This window comes from Nanorana parkeri, unplaced genomic scaffold (assembly GCF_000935625.1).
Source record: "Nanorana parkeri isolate BGI_ZX_2015 unplaced genomic scaffold, ASM93562v1 scaffold1525, whole genome shotgun sequence".
Classification (NCBI taxonomy): Eukaryota; Metazoa; Chordata; class Amphibia; order Anura; family Dicroglossidae; genus Nanorana; species Nanorana parkeri.
The window spans coordinates 66,488-90,727 of NW_017307793.1; the positions used below are offsets into that span (position 1 = coordinate 66,488).

At 37.1% G+C, this 24,240-nt stretch overlaps 1 protein-coding gene across 1 annotated transcript in view; it reads right to left on the minus strand.

Annotated features, from left to right (window-relative positions):
- Positions 1-2,435: 2,435 nt before the first annotated feature.
- LOC108798615 (cadherin-9-like) overlaps positions 2,436-24,240 on the minus strand; it is a 165,425-nt gene continuing 143,620 nt past the window's right edge. Inside the window, exons 9-13 of the mRNA XM_018570377.1 lie at positions 23,923-24,059; positions 21,613-21,734; positions 8,051-8,168; positions 7,709-7,960; positions 2,436-3,305 (exon numbers count right to left, since the gene is read on the minus strand). Coding sequence (XP_018425879.1) covers positions 2,824-3,305; positions 7,709-7,960; positions 8,051-8,168; positions 21,613-21,734; positions 23,923-24,059 — 1,111 coding nt within the window. The 3' untranslated portion in view covers positions 2,436-2,823. The remainder of the gene's footprint in view (positions 3,306-7,708; positions 7,961-8,050; positions 8,169-21,612; positions 21,735-23,922; positions 24,060-24,240) is intronic.

Sequence of the window (24,240 nt, forward strand, 5' to 3'; positions counted from 1 at the left end):
GCACAATGCAGTCAGGCAAGTACCGTTCTACCGGGAAACCGCCAAACCCAGACACGTCCATATAATTGCCAGACAGAGAAGTAAGATTTGTCACTCCAGAGAACACGTCTCCACTTCTCTAGAGTCCAGTGGCGGCGTGCTTTACACCACTACATCCGATGCTTTGCATTGCACTTGGTTATGTAAGGCTTGGTTGCAGTTTCTCGGCCATGGAAACCCATTCCATGAAGCTCTCTACGCACTGTTGTTGTGCCAATCTGAAGGCCACACGAGGTTTGGAGATCTGTAGCTATTGACTCTGCAGACAGTTGACGACTTCTGCGCACTGTGCGCTTCAGCATGTGCTGACCCCGCTCTGTCATTTTACGTGGCCTACCACTTCATGGCTGAGTTGCTGTTGTTTCAAGTTGCTTCCACTTTGTTATAATACCACTAACAGTTGATCCTGGAATATTTAGTAGCAAGGGAAATAAACGGAATACCTGGATCCAATGATTTGGAAGGGTGTCCCAATACTTTTGGCAATAGAGTGTGTATATAGATATAGATATATCTATATCTAGATATAGATATATATGTATATGTTCAGCTTACCAGTCTTCAGATATGGTGCCTGCATTAGTTTTTTTTACCCTTTTATTTTTACCTGGTAATCCTGAGAATAACACACCTCCTCTCCTGTCCTTCCATCTATTTTATTTATGGACAGAACCATGGTAACTACCTAAGCTGGACTTAAGACTTTTGTACCTTAGTTTATATCCTCTACATGTGGGGTGATGAGATTAACCAATAAGATTGGTTTTGCTTCCAGTTCATCTTACAGAAAGTGACAAGGGCACTGCAGTACTGACAAGATCCACTGTTTTTTTTTCTATACTTATTTTTTTTATATACTGTGCACACATTCACCCCCTCCATGGCTGTAGTTTCAGTAATGCTAGGCATTCCATTCTCTTCCAAGACAAATACTACAATAAGACACACCCCCAATCATGTACTTTAAAGGATTTGTGTATCTTTAACATAGCCCTTAAAGAAGCATGATAAGGCTCTGTCCCTGCTGTATGGTAATTATTTTATCACATTTTTCCATTGCATTCCATTCCCCATGGCAGTACCCAGTATAATGCTCCTATTTTTTTTTTTTTTTTTACAATTGTTTGCATATTAGTCCCACAAAAGGACTTAATCAGGATGTCCTCCCTTTATAGACTTGAGTAGTATAGGGGAGGTTATAGATTTTTTTACATTTTGTGGCCATTTCAGGAAACTGGCCACAAATCACGCCTGGGTAGATTTGCTCATCCCTGCTGGCCAATTTCACATTTTTGAATCATCTGTAATCTCTTACTTCTTACAGTAAAACATCTCATTTACTCTGTATTTTTTGTACATTTGTGCCTAGACTTGCTCATTTAAACTATCCTGCTGTGGTCTCTTAATTCTTATAGTAAAACACCTGCCTGTATTCTTTGTCTCTGGTACATTTCACCCTAGTCGTGCTTATTAAAACTGTCCTGTTATTATCTGTGGTCTCTTAATTCGTGTAGTAAAACATCTGCCTGTGCCCTGTGTCATTGGTACATTTTGGCCTATTCTTGATCATTAAAACGGTCATGCCACTGGTCAATTTTACACTGCTGTATGATTTGATGTCTTTTAAATCTTAATTAGTGTTTGCATTTAAAGTGTATACATTTTAATTAGTTTGAAAAGCATAGCAGAAAACAAGCAGACAGAGGAAGCTATTCCTTGATAAACAATGTCCTGCAGCTGCACATCCAGGCAATACATGGTGGGTAGCAAGTACAAGGGGACCCTGTGGGTTGTAAGAAGGGGGACCCTGCCCATGTATCCACACACACTATTGTTTCAGACCCCCAAGAGCCACTCTCAGAGGACTCTTGGAAGTTGTGCTCTGCAGGTACATTTGTGCGTACTGATTGAAATGTAGGGTGTCCTTCAGATCCCTCCTATAGCCTACCAATGAACCTGATTTAAAAACCCTCTGATGATGTCACAGGGATTTAAAGCATTAATTCATACATCTAAAAAGTTAGGTAATCTTTTTTCAATTTGCCCAGGTAAAATTCTCAGGCACCCAAATCTATGTTAGTCTACAGCTTACATTTGCATTATCGCCATTATCAGGGCCGGCCTTAGGGGTGTGCGAGCCGTGCGGCCGAATATTGTTGGATCTTATATGGGTTATTTATTAAAGTTTTGTTTTTGTCCTGTACTTACTAGTCTTACCATTTTTACCCACAGTGCATAGTAGTATTTTTTGCTGTTCAGTCAATGAAGATAAAATCAAGCAGTTTTTGGCAAGGATGATAATGTTACTCTAATGCAATTTTATGTTATAGCAGAACTTTTATTACAAATAATATTTATTTCTCAAAATACAAAAATATATTTTTTACATGTATAAAAATAGAATGAACAAAAAAAATCACACATTCAATTCTCATTCAATAAATAACATAGTGAATATTGTTTTAAAATAAAAGTTATGGTTATCTGTTTTGGTTTGCCTTTTTAAGTAAATCCTTGTCCACAGTATAATTTGTGTAAAACAAGAGGGTTCAAAAAACTACATGATATAATGAAAATAATAGATATTTTGTTAAAGGCACACAACAGGGTTTTAGCATTTTTTAGTACAGTACACTTAATTAATGCAATACTGTTACTTCATTGTCTCATGTGTCAAGGGTAGAAAAATAGTTATCAACATATCTACAGCAATTAACTATATGGAATATGTTACTTACAGCAATCTATTTTATCATTACTAGAAAGAAAACTGCACAAGCTTGATCAATCACTGTCATTCCCTCCATATAAATCTGCTAGCTTTTTAAATCGGGGCCCCCACTCATTGAGATAATGATAATCATGATTTTCTTCAAGCGCAGGTGATTCCAAAGAGCTTAAAGACTCTGCAATAGAATCATTGCCTTCATAAGCATATGTCGCAAGAGAGTCATATGGTGGCGCAGTTGAGTCTGCATCATTTTCCTTTAGTCTTTTCTGAATGAAATCCTCTACATCAACATTTTCCCACAGAGGAACTGCTCTTTGTATGTGGAATATAGTATCAGGGATGATATCTCTTCTAGGTTTATTTTCCTCTCTAGCTTCAGGATTTCTTAATGCACCAATATCAAAAGCTTGAGTATCCTCTTCACCTCCTCCTTCATCATTATAGGTCACAACATTATCCCGCACATCATCCTTTGATACTATTAATGGCTCTTTTTTTCTTTGCCTCTTTAAAGCTGCAAAGAGGATGACTAATGCTAAAATGTTAAAATATAAAAGAAAACATTTATTTAAAGAGAAAAAAAATCATCCAAATTAATTAACAGATACATAATATTTTGTTAAATATCATATTTTGCCAGCATATCAAGGTATTCATAAACAATATATTACTAATCAGATTTTCTACTGGGTAAAAAAAACAATAGACCACACATTGGTAAGAGGAAGCCTTGAGAATTCAGTGAGTTATTCCTGTAATACATTGGTCCACCCAATACTGATATGTGGAGAGAGGTAAGCCATCTGACAGTTTCTTTTTCTCTATTAGGCACTCTACTGGGGAGCTCTCACACTTGAGAGCCATTAAGTTTGGTTCCCACTGCCCCACCTTTTTGCATTTTTTATTCATTTACAGTATGTAGAATTATCATAACAAGATGTGCTGAAACACACAGCAGAGGCTGGGAACATCCAAAACTCCCATGTGTGCAGGAACAGTGTACAGAGGTGTATTTATACTGTCCTGTATCAAAAAATATTATTGTGTCTACATGCCAGATATGAAGATATGATTTGCTATGCTAACGCATTCATTAGGTTTTTTTGGAAGCAATGAAGTGAATGAGAAACATATTAGAAAATAAGCAAAGTAGGTTTCAACATATAAATATTTATTGAATAACTTTAGATTTTTTTGGAGTGCTAGCAAACATGGCTAGATTATTGATTAAAAAGTTGGTCTAATTACAAGTTTACTACTACAGATTAATAAATAGTAATTGTTGAGGACACCCTAAATGAGGCATAGTGCAATGACATGTTCTCTTGAAGAAGAAATCAGGGATCCATAAAACTCCTAATATCACTTTTGCACTCCATCAAAGCAAACATGGCACAGATCATGCTCCATTAGCTTCCTTCTTAGCCACAGGGTATCAGGGCTAGTGGAATGACAGGTGTGAACTCAGAATTGATCTAAGTGCATTGCTTTCAGGTTCATCCAAGCTAGAGGAGATCAGTGAATGACTGTTCTCTGAACTCCCTCCACCCTCCCTGCTAACACCCGCTATGGCCATTCCAGACACCCAGGAGGGAAGGGTGAGCCCAGAATGATCCTGGAGTTGTCAGGTGGTATTACAATGCTTTCAATAGAAAGCTGACAATCAGCTATGAAAGTGTAAACACACACTCAACTGCTATACAGCCATGATTTTGAGTATAACCTTGTACTGCTGCCTATGCATGAGTTCTGCGAGCACAGCACAGACAAGGTTAATTATGGTAAACATAAACTCCCCAACTCCCTCCTTAATTGCAAAGCAAGGGAAACTTCAGTTTTGGAGTTTTTAGAAATGAGCAGTAAACTGTAAGCAGCATTTAATTTTTTTTGACTATAGAGCGACCGTGTTTGCCTGATCTACTTCTTTCCTGTAGGAGGGACGGAATTAACTGTGTGCCTTTCTACCTTCCCTGCCAGCAAAGACAGAGTTCATGTGTTCAAGTGATTTCATGTGTCTGGGTGACATTAAATGGTCATTTTTTTCTCAACCTAGCAAGGAGCACATCCTCTAAATGCTGTTTGTTTCAAACCCCATCCTATTGGAGAAAAGGAATACAACTGTATTATTTCTTTTCTTCAGGAAGAATAAAGTATTTAGGGTTTAATGTCCTGTCTATCTTGCCTTTTGTGTCATAAACTGTATTTTGTTTAGTTATTTAAGATATGTTTTACAGAAGTTACAGGTATAAATAACATATATCATCTGTATATATGCCATGAACTCATGTGCACATTTGACACATTTTAAAAATAAGTTTATCATACAGGTTTAGCTTTAGTCAATATTCATAAGTGACACTTAGGCAATCCTCTTTATGTCTAAAACTCATGCAGTACACTGCGGTATACAAGAAGGTTATTGTTTTTTTTTGTTTTTGTTAGGTTATTTCCAGTATGGTAGTCAAAGATACAAGAGGCAAAATGAATACAGTTCTAAAAAAGTATTTTTTAATTTGTTTTAAGGTTATGTGCATTTTAACTTTTTTTTACTGTGAATAAATATATGTACCCAATGTCCATAAGCAGAGCAAATCTGACATTTATAGCCACTTCCGCATGGTTTTTCTTTTGTACTTTTGTCCTTGGGCAATTTAAAACTTTAATTAATGACAGAAGTTTATGCAGTGGCACATATAAATCACTCACAAAACAGACTGGAACTCTCTAAAGCCTTCCACAAACTTCATCTCTTAAAGTGATTTGCCACCCACCCATATCTGTATGCTGACCTCCCCATAAACTGGAAGTCTAATGCTACTTCCTGTTTGCATCAGTACATGTGCTCTTGTTGGAAAGAGGAAATAGAAATGGAGAGATGGTAACTTAAACTCAAAGATTGGTTTTGTTCATGGAGCAGCAGTAAAGATTTGAAACTGATAATTTTTTGTTTTGTTTAAATTTTGGTGAATATTGTAGCATTTTGTTAAAATTTGCTATTTTGAAAAAATGCATTAGCATTAATAGGGGAAGGGCAATATTTTTCCTTTGTGGTTTAGGATTTTTTTTAAACATTTATTTTTATTATTTTTAAACAAAAATATTTTTCTAGATGCATTTGAGTTTACCTAGAAAAGAAATACAGTGGTACAAGTCAGTGACATGGCTTTGTTTATGGTGTTGAGCTGGCGTTGATTGGCTTTGTTCAAAGAAGAACTCTGTAAATATCACAAATTTACCCTTGCAGTGAGGCTACACCCACACTGCAATAGTTAAGTGCTCATTTTGTCTGGGGGGCTCAAATAAAGCCGTATTACTCACCTGATCCTCGGTTCCATGGCACTTGGCACTAACCTCTTTCCTCCTCCTCTCCAGCTATGAAATGTTCCTCAGTCTCCTCAAGTCTAATCTAGGTTGATGGACCTGCTTAAGATGTGATGATGTCAGTGGTCCTCTGGAGCCCAGGGAAAAAGAGGCTGTGGGGACCACTCTAGCAGTCCAGAGGGATTTATATTGTTAGTGAATTGATTTTATTTGAATACCCTAGACAAAATCTGTACTTACCCCTTGCAGGGCTAGGGTAGCCCCACTCCAAGGGTGTTTATGAGTTATTTTTTAACAAACCCAGGTAATCACATGGCTGCATTAATAAACAAAGTCATTCATCAACAATTCTGAATTTAGTGACAAAGCCATGTGTTCACAGTATGCAGCATTGACACAGCCATTGCATTTTTAATGAAAGCATGGCAGAAATTCAAAACATGGGTGGCTGTGTAAGGCAGCACACAGCTATATAAACTTCAGTTGAACAATTGAAGAGCTGGTTGGAAAATTATCATGTGAGCAGTGAGTACTTCCAGTCCGATGCAGTTACTATTAAGGTATTCAGACAGCTACAGGCGTTGGGTGTTTAAATAGCATAGTCAGCATGGGAGATTCCTCCACTCACACTGTTTAGCATATATGAGGGAATGTAATTAATTATCTTTTTTAGCCTGCAGGGCTGATTGAGAGAAATCTAAGCACATATAGGAAGAATTGGGTTGTATTAATTTAGGATTATGTTTAGCTTTCTTTATCAACAAAGCCATTGATTACCATCATTGCTGACATGATGTTTGTGTGGCTTTCTAAGAAAACAAAGGTTTACATTTATGGTTAGTGTTAAGTCTAGGGTTGGGATTTGTATTATGGACAGCTTTAGCATTATGCAAGCATACATAGCTCGAATTCTAGTTGATTTTTGCATTTCATGGGTTGATACCCATCTATCAAGCCCCCCCTTGATAAAGAGGACTGGATCCCTCTTTATCAAGACCTAATAAATGGGGATCCATCCCTGAAACATGCTGCCTAGGAAAACATCCACACACCTCCACAGAAACTGGATGATGTCTCCATCTTGGCTGCAATGCACACAAAGTGCAGTGACTCTCAGCTCACTCTTCGTCTGGCAGCCTGTGGATTAATCAGAGGAGGACTGAAGTTCTATCTCCAAAGCCAGGCAGCCAGGGTGCCTGCTCTCCTATTGACTCAGTGTACTGTTTATACTTGCAAGGACTTTGCAGTCTGAAACTTTTGAGATATTCAGTTGATGTTATCAGTTTATATAATAAACAGTTTTATTACAGTGTATTGAGGTGCCTCCTCTCTTTGCTTTTGTTTCCTTTTATTGGGCTGCTAGATTACATTTCTTATTTTGATGCATAGTTCGGAAAAAGGCATCTATAGTAAGATTGATGGCTGGCATTGTGAGAAACTGTTGCTGTTCCTTTTCCATTGCTAGACTTATCTGATATAGTCAATGCTGGCATTTTGACATAATTGTGTCGTATATTTTTTTTGCAAGCACATCTAACCTCACACTAATGCCCACTTTAATTATCAACCACAGTTACCAACACAGAGCAAATGGTTCATACATCATAAGTAACTTACTGAGAAGAATCAGGATACAAAGTAAAATTGCAATCAATGCTCCAGTGCTCAATCCAGCTGGAAGTAAGAAGGCCTCTGCATTGCATGACAGCACATTTCCCTTGATGTCACAGGCACATACTTGTATGGTTAATGTTTCAGTGCTACTTTGCACTGGGTAATCATTATCAAAAATAATTATTGGCAATAAATATATGCTTATTTTATGCCGGTTATATCGGTTTCTCTTTGTAAGGATACTTGCAGTGTTGTCTGTAATTTGTAACAAACAGAGAATAAAATATTGGTTATCTAACAAAATCTCAGAAAATGTGTTTTGGATAATATAAAAGCATTACTTACCTTTATTGTCTAGGAGTGTAAAGTTTGGATTGGCAGAAAATTCTGGAACCATCTCAAAAAAAAAAGTATGTCCCCGAAGAGGTTCATCTTTGTCTACAGCACTTACTGTTTGAATAAGCTGTGAACAAACAAATATTTTAGGAATGAGCTTGCAGCCATATGCCTCATTCACGGTTATAATCCTGTACCATACAAGAATAAATGCACTTAAATTAACTTTAATAAAATAGCATTTTAAAACAACAATATAACATTTGCAGTACTATAGATGTGATACACTGTATGTAGATGCCCCGATAAAGCAAAAAAGGTGACTCTAGTACAGTCAGATTGGATTTATTTATTGTATTATGCCCAATACCTTGTCTCCATTAGTAGGTTTTTTTAAACAAATTGTCTATGTTTACTTACACCCTATAGTGTTTATTATGTTGTCTATGTATACCACAGTTGAGCTTATCTTGGTGGTCATTGTACATACTGTATCTGCAGATAACAGGAAACAAAACTGACATGGTTTTGTGTTAAAACAGAAAAACATAAACAGCGCTCTCGAATGGGGAATGCTAGCTAGCGTACATGTATGCTGCCCTGAAGACAGGAGGAGTACCTGTGGATGAAGATGAACAAAGGAACACAAGGGCGCAAAAACACAGAAATGGAGCACTAGCGGGTTGGACTGGAGTGTGTATCATAAGGATTGTACTGCTAAGGAATTGTTGGCAGAGAATGAATTTAATGGTACTTACATGTGGATCCAGGAATCAGGATGTGGGTGACCTGTGCGGAGGATCAGGACTCTCGTGGTGTCTGTTGATGTGCTGTTTGGGAGGATTCGTCCACCAGGGAGAGATGCTGTGGAAGGAGAGAGGCGACTCTGTCCGTGATGCTGCTGAAAGAGTATTGACTCTGGGCAGTGTGATGGAGAGTCAAGTGGAACCCAAAATTAGCGAGCCCAAACTGAGCTACTGTGACCGCGGTAGTGAGGGACGGCACTCGGTCTGTGTCAAGTCAGCTGAGGGCGGTGTGCACGAGTCGGTGTGCAAGTGTAGCTGACATATCCCGGGTGATCGGCTTAGTGAAGGGACAGGGGTGTAGTGGATGGGGGTGAGCAAGAGCAACACGTTTCGAGATGTTTAACCTCTTTTTCAAGCTCGAGTAGAACAGTGGGCAGTGGCGGGAATCCGCCGGGTTTAAAAAGAAAAAAGTGACAGGTGGGCGGAGCTAGTGGTCTCGCGGTTTTGACATTAGGAACGGGGCTGCTGGACACTGACATGTATAAAAGAACTTCGTGTGCACTGGGATGGTGTTTGGGAAAGAGAAAAGGACAATAAAGAACACTCACTATATGTGTTGTTGTGGTGCTACTTGTAAAAGAGGGGGGGGGAATTCTTTATGCTACATATGACCCTCCCTGTGACATTTCCGCCCCCCACCCACCTAGTTCCCTTGATTCAGTGAGATTTCATAAACACAAGCCCCCAAAAAAGAAGACCGCACACAAAAAAGAACAGCTCTTTTGATACAGATTTTTATTCTTTTAATCATTTTAACAAAAATCGCTTTTATACTTTTTACTTATTACATTTCACTTCTCCCAGACAAACACAACATAAAACTTTTTAAATAACCTTTTTTAAAATTCTTTCTAATTGTCCAGAATAAAGTACCTCTTAATTATACTATCACCTCTATTAAAGTAACATCTTTTAATGTACAACTAAAGCAATTTTAATCATTATACTACTTCCATTGCTACAATCTCCCCCTTTCCCCCCCCCTCTTTTACAAGTAGCACCACAACAACACATATAGTGAGTGTTCTTTATTGTCCTTTTCTCTTTCCCAAACAACATCCCAGTGCACACGAAGTTCTTTTATACATGTCAGTGTCCAGCAGCACCGTTCCTAATGTCAAAACCGCGAGACCACTAGCTCCGCCCACCTGTCACTTTTTTCTTTTTAAACCCGGCGGATTTCTGCCACTGCCCACTGTTCTACTCGAGCTTGAAAAAGAGGTTAAACACCTCGAAACGCGTTGCTCTTGCTCACCCCCATCCACTACACCCCTGTCCCTTCACTAAGCCGATCACCCGGGATCTGTCAGCTACGCTCGCACACCGACTCATGCACACCGCCCTCAGCTGACTTGACACAGACCGAGTGACGTCCCTCACTACCGCAGTCACAGTAGCTCAGTTTGTGTTCGCTAATTTTGGGTTTCACTTGACTCTCCATCACACTGCCCAGAGTCAATACTCTTTCAGCAGCATCACGGACAGAGTCGCCTCTCTCCTTCCACAGCATCTCTCCCTGGTGGACGAATCCTCCCAAACAGCACATCAACAGACACCACGAGAGTCCCGATCCGCCGCACAGGCCGCCCACATCCTGATTCCTGGATCCACATGTAAGTACCATTACATTCATTCTCTGCCAACAATTCCTTAGCAGTACATTTCTTATGATACACACTCAAGTCCAACCCGCTAGTGCTCCATTTCTGTGTTTTTGCGCCCTTGTGTTCCTTTGTTCATGGTTTTGTGTTAGCAGCTCATGAACTGCATACTTATGGATATCAGCAACCTAGAAAGTACTCAGTCCAATGGATCAGGTTGAAATCTAGGCATTTTGTATTTTCAGAAGGAGAAGGCAGCTTTAGCGGCCACCATGCTTCCTTGCTTTCATGACTAAATGTAATGTAATTATAACAAAACTTCAAGGTACAGTCTCCTGTAGTCAGGCTGATAACAAATAAGTTACATAAATATTATTTACAGATCATACGGCCTTTTTGAAATACATTCAAGGAATAGTCTGTTTAGTGGGCCTTCTGAAAATGCATGAATGCCTGTTTGTCTCCTATGTATTGTAACAATTGCACATATGTTTGCCTGCCTGTTATAATGATTAATTACGAATTTGTTGTCCATGCATTGTAATGCTTGCCTGCATGTTGCCTACATATTATCACAATTACACCATTGGTTAATCACGTATTGTAATGATTGTCCATTTGTTGGCCATGTTTTTACCTATATATTATCAAGTTAATGCTGTTTGTTTAGAGGACTATATTTCCATAATTAATTCCCATTAAGGGCTGACAATAACCTTTACTATTAAGTCAATAGTACATAAGAAAGAGCAGTAAACTATGAGGAATAATTAACAAGGAAAGTGTCTGATGTAGTCACTTCTAAATAAGAATGCTTGTAGAGTGTCAGCTGATAAATAATTGTGAGCAGAGTAGTGATGAATATGCACTTCATAATTTAATGACATACATACTGTATAAAAGCTTTATCAATACCTTAGTTTCATACTGGTTCTAATTTACTTCTACAACTGCAATACAATAATTCATATATTATTAATAAATGAATATGCAGGCTGTCTTCTAAAAAGGACACTTGCATGAATGTTTATAACCTAAATATATACTGACCCAAAACAGGCATACAGAAAGTGAGCAGCACACACATTTAATTTTTCTTCAAAGTGTTTTTCATCTTTAGATAGAGTAGATAAGGATTAAAAACCCAGATAGGTTGTGTTTTTGCTGTCTGTGTACCACTAGAAAATGTCCCTTAACTTTCTTTCCCAGAGATGCAACCGGATGTGGATATCTCCCACAGTGAGGGGAATTTCCCTCTTAGACAGCTGTCCCCAGACCAAGTGTCACCATGAGAAGATTTCTTCTCACCTCTTGTTTTGAGAACAGCTTTAAAATTTTGGTTTTCCCTTCATTTTCTGTTTTGATGATACTGGTCAGCAGTACATGTTAAGGGGTGAATCTCCCCAATGGAAACTCAGACAGCAATAATAACTTGATTAATGTCAATCCCTTCCCTACTCTATCCAAAACAAAAAAATAGGTTTTGCCTAGAGGTATACATTGGAAATTGATACATTGCAGTGATTACTCCACACTGCTGTACTACTATGACCATATTTTATTTGATGTTTCTAGATTAAAAATAAACAAAATAAGTAAATTCAATTACAGGGAAAAACTATATTAGAGATACTAAGTTCAGACTTCCTTTATTTAAATGCTAATGCAGTTTCTAAACTCACATGCCCCACTAATTCACACTTGACCAGGCACTGGCCTGCAAGCAGAAACCAGGGTGAAAGGTAAATACATTTTTATATATTATATTAATGTATGTAGTATGTTGGTATACAATGTGGTGTTTTTATAGGGGGGTGGGTTAGTGTTCTAAACAATAGGTAGACCTTGCTTTTTAATAAAAGGGGTATAGATCACTGGTGCCATGGGTGAAACAACTCCCACCAGTGCTCCATACCTAAGTTCAGGCCTGGTGTACAGCAGGCTGCCCTTTGAGTGCCAGCATATCCAATGAGCTCCAGTTCTGGAGCCATCAGATGTCAGTAAAGGTGTGGTTCAACAATAACCCCAGAATTTAAACAATCAGATCCTAGGCTTGTAAAGCTCCTGTGAGTGCTGTGTATACATAGTTTACAGTGATATTAGTCAGGTTGAAAAAAGTCCATTAAGTTCAAAAATAAATTAAAAAAAAGAAACATAAAAAGCCTCTTCAAACAAATCACTATGCTCACAGTTACCCAGACCTGATCCAAAGGAAGACAAAAAACCCTTACAAAGCATGCTCCAGCATCTGTCTTCAATGGGGTCCTTCCAGGAGGAAAAAAACTTTGTAGCACTCCAGATTCCTAGGCCTGAGGGCCTAGGAATCTGTAATGCTGCAAGCAATGCTAAATGAAGGCAGTGAGTGACCGAATGAGTTGGAAAGCACCACATGAACCTCTCCATTGTTGTCTTGCCTTAAATTGCATGACTGAAATACCACAAGGACCTCAGATGTCAATGAGCCACCTTTGAGTGTTTAGGAGTCCAACTAGTATAACCCTGTGAGAGAGGGCCCTAGAAGTTCAGAAAGACATGCAGAAGACGGGTGACTATGTTTTGAGTAAAACTTGCAGGTATCCTGTGCTCCTTCCTACACTCCTACCTATTTGTACATGCACATGTGCATTAACATCTACAAAAACCTGAAGCAAAGTGTCTGGTGCCCATCATTCTGAACATCCCTTGATAAGAATCACTTCCTGAGAAGAAAGCACTTGGGATATTATTTGAAAAGAAAGGGAGCCAAGGACATTCACAACATAGGCGCTAGTAACTTGGAAACTCAAAATGCTTCAAGTTGTGTATGCCTAGTTAGCAGTAGAGCTACATTTGTAAAAGTTCTAGGGATGCACCGATACTTTCGGGTACCAATTCCGATACTTGACATTTTCATGAGAACAACCAGGGTTGCAGCGGTTGCAGGTGGGACCAGGCTCTGGTGCTTCACCACTGTCCTGAAATCATTAGTCAATATTGTTTTCGAAAAACTGTCACATGACAATAAACAAAAATGTATCAGTACTTGTAAGTACTTGGGCAAGTACCAGTACTTTTACTCGCAAAACTGTTATCGGTGCATCCCTTTATCTATATTTATTTAAAAAATCATACATTAAAACAGAGATATACAAATCCCAGGAGCTTTGTCTACTCCTTACAAATGACAGCTGCCTCCTAACTTTTGAATTTTTCTCTAGTCTAGTCTTGGAGCTCGAAAAGTATCTGTACTTGTACTTGTACCGAGTACTGTACTTGGTATCGGTGCATCCCTATGTAAAATTATTATTGTATCTTAAATATCCTCCCTGTGTCTGCCTAGTTACAAGTAGAACTACATTTGTAAAACTATTATCCTATCTTAAATATCCTCCCTAAAATTAGCAGATGTTTAAAAGGTCAGAAAATAGCAGCTTCCATCTAATACTTCTCTATAAGGTTACAGATTCCTTTTAAAAACCTGATGCACATATTGTTTTACAATATATATAGCACTGTGGTATATCTAAATTACTTGTACACAGGGTTTCAAGGCAAAGCGAAAACAACTTTGGTTCAGGCCAGTCCAACCATACTTTATCAATATTTTATTTGCCTAAGTTAGACAAGCAGTTTGCCTTTTATCCATTAATAAAAGGTTGAATGAGAGACTGACATTTTGAAAGTGCTCATGAGCTTGTATTTTATTTTGTACAACTAGTTATTCCTCCAAACTTTTTTTTTAGTAAAGTGACTGATCATCTATGTGTATACTTGTTTTCTCTTTTGAAATACAAGTGATGGTTTAGAAAAAAATAATCAGGATATTTTTAAGTCCTTTGGATATATTGCCTTGCAACTGGCAAGAGGAGGAATAATTAGTATCATGGGATACTTGGCAAGCATAATGTATGTGCTTAGACATAGCTTATATGAGATCTTATTTTTCTTATGAGAGAGTCACTGATACAAACTCTTTCTTTCCCTCTTTGTGTCCTGTATAATAAGTGAAATCTTATTTAAAATTTCAAATTATAACCAACATGATGAATTTTCTGTAATTCAAAATGTAGTTTTGGATGAGTAGTTAGCTGTACTGTAAAAACATATGTTTTAATAGCTTTTGTGCATTTGTTAAAACCATGTGTTTTACCTTTGCCATCACCATCCTCAGGGCAGTAAAAGCTTTACAGCTGCAGAGAACCAGGGCATAAGTTCATCAGGACAGGGTCCTGGCCATTAGGTAACAAATAAATAGGAACCTCAAGCTGACAAAGTATTTGGTAATCTGGACAACAGAGATTCTAGCATCTCTTTTAGCCAACAAGAAAGTTCAACTCTATTTTGTCAGGAATCTACCATCTTAAGTACAATTTAAAGTCAATAAGAATATATTAAAATAATAAAAAAGGTAACTGTATTACCAGGGTGTGTTCAGTATGTGTGTAGAGGAGGCATTGCTTTAACTACTGATTGTAATTAAAGAATTCCTATAATTATGATCTATTTGGGGGAAAGAAACAGGCTAAATGTATTTTCCATATGTACATACATAAGAAAATACCTGCTGCAATGGAGGATCTAATAAAGTCTATTAGAAGAAATATTTATGGATAGCTATTTTCCAAAAATGCCTGTATGAAAGACAAGTCTTTGACAATGTGGATGGAACGATTTTTCAAAGCCTAATACAAAAAATATTTTCAATCTCTGAGAAATGTTCAATCTTTCATCAAACAGAATATTTCCTTTATCAAACTATATATTTTCCACAGCTGAACACCATGAAGATGCTGTTGTGTGGTGAAGAATACTTATCTATAAATCACTTCTAAAAGCAGTTGTTGTTTCTATATCTGCAACTGGCTAGGCCTAGACATCAGATCAAATATTGCAGTACTTTTGTAATTATCCATCATAAAAATACAATATTGAATTGATTTAAAACATTTATTTACAGAATATGTCAGTCAAACATATTCTGTAAATAAATAAATAATCTGTTTATATGAGTGAAAATGAGCACCTCTGTGGTAATCCTTGGCTTCTATTGTGGTGCCAGGTTTCCCAGCCAAAATTAGGTGTTGAGATTTTAGTTGTGTTCCTGAGGAGCTAATACTTTTTCCACTCTGACCATCTCTTTCCACTGTAGTGTCATGGCTTACACATAAAAAAATTATAACACCTCTTTAAAAATGGGATAAACTGTAAGAACTGTTTCTTCTTAGATTAGAAGACATGAGGTTTATGATGATTGGTCAATGATCACAATGTCTGTAAGGCACCACAGGTAGCAAACACACAAATATGTGAGCATGCACATTTAGGCACAACATTCTCTTCTGCAGATAGACTGCTTCTAAATGTTTCATAATAAAAAAAATGTCAACAATAAAGTCCAACTCCAGACCCAGCACAATTTTGTGTCATCTTTAATTACACATAAACAACGTCCTTATTTTGCTACATCAGTAGCCCTGTGCTCTGAGGATTGATTAGCAGTATTGATTTGTAGAGTGCGGAGCCACACTTGCAGCTCACTGCTGCTTTTGAACCGTGCCTATGAAAACCAGTTTTGGTGTTGTGCCTCAAATCTGCTACTCTGGTGCCTCTGTACAGAGAAGAATATTTTACTTTTGTGTAGAATTTAATTTGAAAACTCTTTCATCTCACTCATAGGGAATCAATACGTAGATAGAATTAAAGAGCAATGATTCTCAACTACAGCTACTGTTAAGGTTATGAACCAAAATGTATCTTCCTCAATAACTTAGTCTTCCCTAGAAACGTTGTCATATAACCATGTTGGCTGCCAGCTCTTATCTGTTATTTGCAATTATGGACTGAAATGCTTTGTCTGAGAAGTGCTGATATTGCTCATTCTAAGATTTCGTAAATATTTTTTTTATCTATAAGTAAAAAAGTCCCGCTTTAACAGGACAAACTTTGTACATAAGTAAGAAAATGCAATAGCCAGTGTGGAATCCCTATTTAAATGATACACAGTGGCATGGGGTTATCCACCCTTTGCAGCTTTCAGAGGCATGACAGTGGCAACTGATAAGGCTCTCAAAAGATCTCTTTATCAGTTTAGAGTTATGGTTAACATCCATGTGCCAATTCAGTGGGGACGAGTGGGGACGGGACATACTTTCCCTGCAGAGACATTCCCCGAGGCTCAAGGTAACTGAGATGTGTTTTATTCTCTCTCTCTATATATATATTCACTGTTTAGTGTTATAATTAGCTCTGAAGAAGGGGGGATCACCCCCAAAACACATTTGTTGTTTAGCCGAATGTGTATTTGGTGATGTTCACATAGTCTCGATCGACAGACCCCTGGACACCTATGTACTGCATTTGTATAGTTTCTGCTGTTTCCCATTTGCAATATGTGAGTAGTTTTACAAATTGTGATTGATACCTATTTTATTAAACATTATTACACTAGGAGCGGGCGCTGTCTGTCTATTCTTTTTGCATGTACTTTAAGGAAGTTTGCTCTCAAGAGAGCAGCCATCCTGAGTGTTCAGTAGATTTAAGATTTGGTCACTGAGGTTTCGCTGTGGTCTGGGATATCAGTTTTTCTTAGTTTTACTCAAAATTAAAGTTTGATGCCTCAACTCAGAACAAGCAAAAACAACAATCAAACTGTGATGTCAACCTCTCTTTATATGACTGGACTTATTTTTTTGAACAGGAAAATAGGTAGACAAAACCAAACTGTGCAGTGACATGGATGAATTATTCAGCAAACTATGGCTTAAAGAACACCTTTATGACAGGGAGGACGATAACACAGCAAACTTAAAACCAAGGAACAACCGGAACCCCTAGATTGGAAAGTGACTAAATTTTGGACAAAAATAAAATCCTGCAGAAAAAAAGAAAGGCAATTACAGAACAAAATATCAACAGCCATTAGTTCTTTGAAAGAGTACAAGGTGATCATCATAAAGCCTACAGACAAAGGTCCCATCGTCTTAATGAACATAACTATACACAAACACGCCGGCAGGTATTAAGCACCACTCACTACACCTGACTACAAGAGGACACTACAGATTTCTGAAAAAAAACACATGTACACGGTGAAAGCTTACCTTTTGGAATTAGAGATCAGATGTTGATCCTAATGTCTAAGAAACCAAACGTGGGATGTTTTACATGCTCCCCAAGTTCCATTAAGATGTTTTTCTATTTGTCCATGAATACAACAAATTCCAGGAACTGATAAGGAATACAAAATCAATCCACATCACTTTTGCCCTATCACCAGATAACTACTTTCTGGAAAGTCCACACCAAGTATATACAGGCAACTCTTAAATCCAACTTCTTGCATGCTCTTGAAAGCTAAAACTTTCTAAGTAACTTTATTGTATGCTGTCCTCAAAAAATGTATATCTTTTCATTAGAATGTTAAAGAACTGGAACAAAGATGTTTCTAATAAAATACATCTGGAGGGATTTAACATTATAATGAAATAGTGCACAAGGCTATGATGGATGGAGGGAAAATCAATTTAAAATAATTCACAATATATATCCCTTCTTTACCTCTACCCCTGTAAACCAGATGGGTATTCATTGGCAGTCTGTCCAAAACTCATCAGAAGACAGCCCTATCCCATCTCTTTTAGTCATGCCGCTAAAAAAATGATTTTCTGGGCACAAGTATCAGAACCTGAACCTTTTATGCCATACTAAAGGGCATACTTAATATTGTTTTCAGTTATGGGGAGCTGAGGAGAATGCTATTTTAGACCCATCTCAAAAAAGGAATAGAATAGGCACACAACTGTCATCTGGTTGCACATAAATGGATTATGTAGATTGGAGCAACATTCTCTATATTTATTCCCAGATAATTTGTGTACAAGTCATTCTGAATTGAGAAAGCTGAGTTGATGACCAGTGTTCAAGAAAAATACAGCTAGTTCAGTTGCCTGGACTTATATTTTTTACAGATATACCATGACCTGGATGAATGACAACCTTCACAGGCATCCCTACATTTGTTAAGATGAGGAAAATCCCTAACACTAACCCTAATTTTTTATGTTTTATTTACGTTGGTTTGTATTTTCTTCCTATGGAAATACAAACCAATGTAAAACCAACTTCCCCCCAGTATGCAAAATAGAGAAGCAGTACCTGGCTACATTCCCCAAAAAACCCATGGACTACTTCCGCTACACTGACGTTATGTTGATTATCTGGACTGCAAGAGAAAATGATCTTTCCCAATTTCACAGGAACTGAAACAGCTTCCACCCCATAACTTAAATTATCTGGACTTTGCTAAGCATTGGATACAGTACCCCACAAACGTTTGATTCACAAACTTAGGTCTATCGGTTTGGAGGAAACTTTGCACATGGGTGGAAAACTGGCTGCAAGAATTGACCCAGAGGGTAGTAATACATGGGTAATTCTGTCATTGGTCAAAAGTCGGGAGTGGGGTGCCCCAGGCGTCGGTCCTGGGACAAATCCTGTTTATCCTATTCATCAACAATATAGAACTTGGGATAGATAGTTTGATTTCCATTTTTGCCAACAATACAAATATGTGCACTTCAACAAGTCCTGGATAAAATCTAAGCATGGGCTACACATTGGCATATTCAATTTAATGTTAAAAAACATAATGTTATGCACATGGGTGCAAAGAACGAGTGCACAAACTACTATCTTGGGGGGGCTGCATTAGGGAAAAAAGACGTGTAAAGGGACCTGGGGGTGCTCATATATCACATATTTTGGCAATAGCATGCAATAAAAATCTCCATTAAAAGAGGGATTGTAACAAGGGATAAGAGAATACTTCCACTTTATAAATCACTGGTTCAGCCTCATCTTGAGTATGCAGTGCAATTTTGGTTGCCAACTCTCAGGAATGTCCTCAAGTTTGAGAGAGTTCAAGGAAGGTCCACAAAATGAATTAAAGGAATAGAAGGCCTGAGCTATGCCTCCGACAATTAAACCTATTCTCCTTAGAAAGGAGATGATTAAGAGGGGACCTTATTGCAGTCTTCAAAATCATCAATGGGGACAACAATATTCAGAATAAGTTGTTTTCACCAAGAACAGTGCTGAGAACACGTGGAGGTTAGAAGAGGTGGGGTTCAATCTTAGATCGCACAAGGGTTTTTTTTTACTATGCGAGTAGTACGGTACAAATGTGGAATTCCCTTCCACAGGCAGTGGTTTCCGGTGATCATGTAGAAAAGTTCAAGAAACTTCTAGACGAGTTTTTCAGTCACTAAATATACAAAGCTATGGGAAGTGTTAAATACACATAACTACATACACACACACACACACACACACACACTGGATGGACCTTTTGTCTTTATTCAACCTCACCCACTATGTTACTATGTAAATTAGACTATTCACAGACACAAATAAACTTTCTGGGCAATACAATAGACTTGCAAACATTACCTCAATAATATTCCTAAGCACTGATTACTAATGAATATGCTAGCTATTTACTAAAGACATTACTACTCAAGTGTGTTCCAGAAAAAATAGTTGTATTTTATTAAAAGTTGTATTTCATTGCTTCTCTGTTAAACAATATATATATGTGTGTGTGTGTGTATTACAGTATGTATATACTGTAGATATGATTTTGTTAATAGATTTGTCAGGCACGCACAGGAATTTTGCAAAGGAGACACTTGGTCTGCTCGGCTGTTGACAGAGTTGGTTTATCACAATGCAGGGTGCCTTCTAAAAAGACCAAACTAGTTTTTGATAATTTTATGGCTGCCCTGTATTTTTTCCCCATTATTTGTATCCAGTGTACTTAGAATGGGACAGTGTTATAGAGAAACTTTACATAAACACCATTCCTACGCTGTTCAAGGCCTACTCAGACTATTGGGCCCATTGACTACTGATGGCAATTCTTGATGCTCTGCTGCCACTTGGAGGTGAGAAAGTGAAATACATTGTATTTTGATCTCATGCAAGTCTTGAGATGGACTGCCTACAGGAGGGTTGCCAATTTCTCTTAATAAAAGCCAGTAGCTGGAAAGTGAATGTGGGATTTCAACAGAGGGGGACTTCAACAGAAGGAGATATCAACAAAGGAGCAATTCAGACATCACATCACTGACCAAGAGAGGACTCACCATAGAACTCTGAAACAAAGGAAAAGGAAAGAGAGAGACTGCAACCAAAGGCCATTTTCCTGTGAATGCTTAATTGCCAAGAAGTCCTGTTCTTTATGGAATTTGCGGCTGGAAGCCAAGTATTTTGGTGTTTTCTCTCTTAGAAACTATTAAATTATTACATGTACTAGAAGAGATAGTGTAGTGGGTGCATGTGTGTGTATGTTTGTTTGTAGCAGCCTGTAGGTATGTTTTTGTTTTATTTTGCTTTTCCTGTAACTAAGTTTGTGCATGCAGCATTTTTGCCAAGTAAAGTACTTTAAATGCTAATGGGTCAGTTTCCTTGAGCTTCACTGCAAGAACAAACAACAAAATAGAAATTAAAGTTTTGCCAATCATTACATTTGGGCTTGTCCTTGAGATAAGCTCTACATTTAGGGGGTGATCTCTGGGCCCTGTAGTCCAAAAGCAAAACAGGGTTTTGGAAGCAATGTTTAGAATTACATACAGCATGAAGAAGGGACCACACAGATCCTGAAAGTTTGCATCTTTAATATTTAAGCCTGGTCAATAAAAAGTAACACTTAAACTCAAATATTTCTGCATTATTTGAAAGGCCACAATGCTCTATAAATAGAGTGTGATATTTACACTCTGGAATAAAGGTTTAATTTGTAAAATACATTTCAAAAATAAATGATAAAATAGCTGATATCTAATAAAATATCAATGTTAACTTTCAGAAGCAATAAATACAACTGACCAAAATCCATTATAATTTCCCTTTTAGGTTTTTGTGTCTTTGTTGAAGCACAAGATAACACAAGTCCCTTAATGCACTGTGAGGGATAACACATAAGCTCATACAGCTTTGGAGAAAAGAGTATAATTATTAGTACTGCACTGACCACATCCCAGAACACAGAAAAAAACTAAAACAGTAAAGTTATAAGACAGGTAATACATCTCTATACTTCAGTAATAAAACTTAAGATGTGAAATATGCTAAGAACTATTTTGTTAACCTAAATATTATTGAATTAATTTACAATGTTGTCACTTACCTGGCCTGGCTTTGCATTTTCACATACAAACGTATCATAGTGTTGAGCAAACTCTGGTGCATGGTCATTAATGTCTAGTATTTTAATATAGGCCTGTACATTTCTACTGAGTCTGGGATTTTCTGCAAAAGGAATAAACAAATAACTCAAGACCACAAATAGTTTATACAAAATATATAACTAATGATGCAACATAATAACTGGGCTGCAATATTTTAAAATCTTCTCTAAACATCTAACATGTTTGTTTTCCAGGTAATTAATACATATATCTGTATTTCTTCTTGAACGCTTTCACTGATATGGATTTTTTTGCTCACATGTTATAATCCACATTTTAGGCCTGAAAATTACTTAAAACCCCAGAATGTTATATATTTCCTGAAAGCATGATATTAGTGCAACTCTTTAAAAAAACCAACATTTTATTAAAGTTAATTTTAGTGTAGAAAAACACAATATAATCCTTTTGTTGGTAAAATAGAAAATATTTCTTTATGCTGAGTAAATTCATAACCAACATGCCAAGCCTACAAATTGCGTTCACCCATGAAACGGTGACAAATTATGGTACCCCAAATTGTTCATAGGCAATACTTTAATAGCCTGTACAGGTCATCAGTTTAGAGTGAACCATGAATATTTGCCCTATAAATATTGCTCTCATTCTGGTGCACGCAACAATAGCTAACATGTATAGCACAATCTTCATTCTTGTACATAGATGTATGCATTTGCCAGGGCAGGGGACATTTATTTTACTTTTTTTACTTAATTTTATTGCTATCACAGAGGGGGCTTAAAAGCCCCCTCTGTGATAAAATTATATTGGTGACAGGTTCTCTTTAAGGTGACAAGGTGTCTATTAGACCCCTAATTTCAGCTTTCCACTTCAAATAAACTTTTCCAGTGCAGATCATGCTTGACTAGCTTCTGCCCCAGCTTCTCTAGCTGGTTAATGACAGCTGAGGAACCAGAAATTATGCAATCTCTTCCATCTACCCACTGACACCTATGAAGATGGCCCTGTGCCCACAGGATAGGCAGCCTAGGAAGCAAGGTGGGGGTGTCTGGCAGGGGAGCACTCTTCACCAGCCCCTGGAAGTGATCAGCTCCAGAATTGCTTCCAGTTGTCTTCTGGCAGATTTACAAAGCTAAACAGAGAGCTATAGCTGCCAGAAGTCTGTTGTTGCTGCCAGCGACATAGGGCATACATTATTGGCAATGAAAGGGTTAAATATTAAAAAGAATGTACTATGACATGAACTGAAAATATAGTCAGTATTTTTTTTAATCAAAGACTGTAAGTTATTACTTGACCCATTACAAATCGACATGCTATAAGGCCACAACTTTTCAAGAAGTTGTGCATGTACCTTAAGGGGTATTTGTCACAGTTACAGATTACTGTTTTTTTTAGATAAAAGTTGGCAATTTTGAGGGGAAACAGACTGACCAATAGTGATTTTTTTGCATTGGTATTCTTCAGTTTGGTCCATTTTATAGAAATGTAGATGAACATGTATACATTCCCCTGTAGTTAATTTTCCTTCTTTTTTAAGTTTTATGTTTTTTTTCAGCTGTTGGTAAACTGTCAGGACAACTGTCCTGAAAGATCTGCTTTTTTATTTATTAACTTTTTTATTCTCTATATGTTTAAGTGAAGGGAAGATTTTTGTTGCATATTCTGTAAGTAAGGTATTCTGAAAAGATTTTTAAATGACTCGGTTATTTCCTTAACTTCAGTAACATAATGTTCTTATCAGAACAAAAATGTCAAACTGAAAAGCATTTCAAAGTGAGAATGATGTATAATTGGGGCACTTTGTTCTGCAATAGATTTCTAATAATAAAATGCAATCAATTCACTCATTTTTATTTATTACCTTTCGAAAAAAATGTGCACAAAGAAGCTTTGCTGTCTATGAAGCGGAAAAACTAGGACAAAAAGTGCCCAGGATATTGCCTAAAGAATCAATTAATAATTTAACGTGTATTCATTTACATTCTTATATTTAATTCTTCATATATAGAACATATATTTTATATAAGATGGTAAATATGAAACAAAAAATTATCAAGAACTGTCATTAACTTAGAAATAGGGATGAGAACATAACATTTTATTAGTACAATTCTTGTGAATCTAAATAGTTTACAGACACAGAACATTGTTTTTGAAATGTAGCTTGCAATCAACTGAATATTTTATTTAAAAATGGTAAATAATTAATTAGATGAAACATTAAAAATAAATTATGTTATGTGACAATTTCAAAAAACTTAGATCTTGAACCATGATTAACTCACTTGTTTCAGTTGCAACTATTGTGATGTTCTGCCATGGTGATGATTCACGGTCAAGTGGTTTAGCAAGAATCAAAGAACCATTCCCTGAGTGTATATTAAATATTCTCTCCAAGTCTGTGTTGCGGTCAATGCTATACCTGCAAGAAATTATTACTGGATTATTATATAATAAAACATTTTATTTATTGTAAATTGTAGTCAGGAGGCAGTTTCCACATGTATAGTCTGCAAGCAGTTGTGGTTCAAAGTCTGTTTTAAAGGAGAACTATGAGGTGAGTGCTTTTCACTAACCTCATAGTTCTAGCCAAAATGTGACAA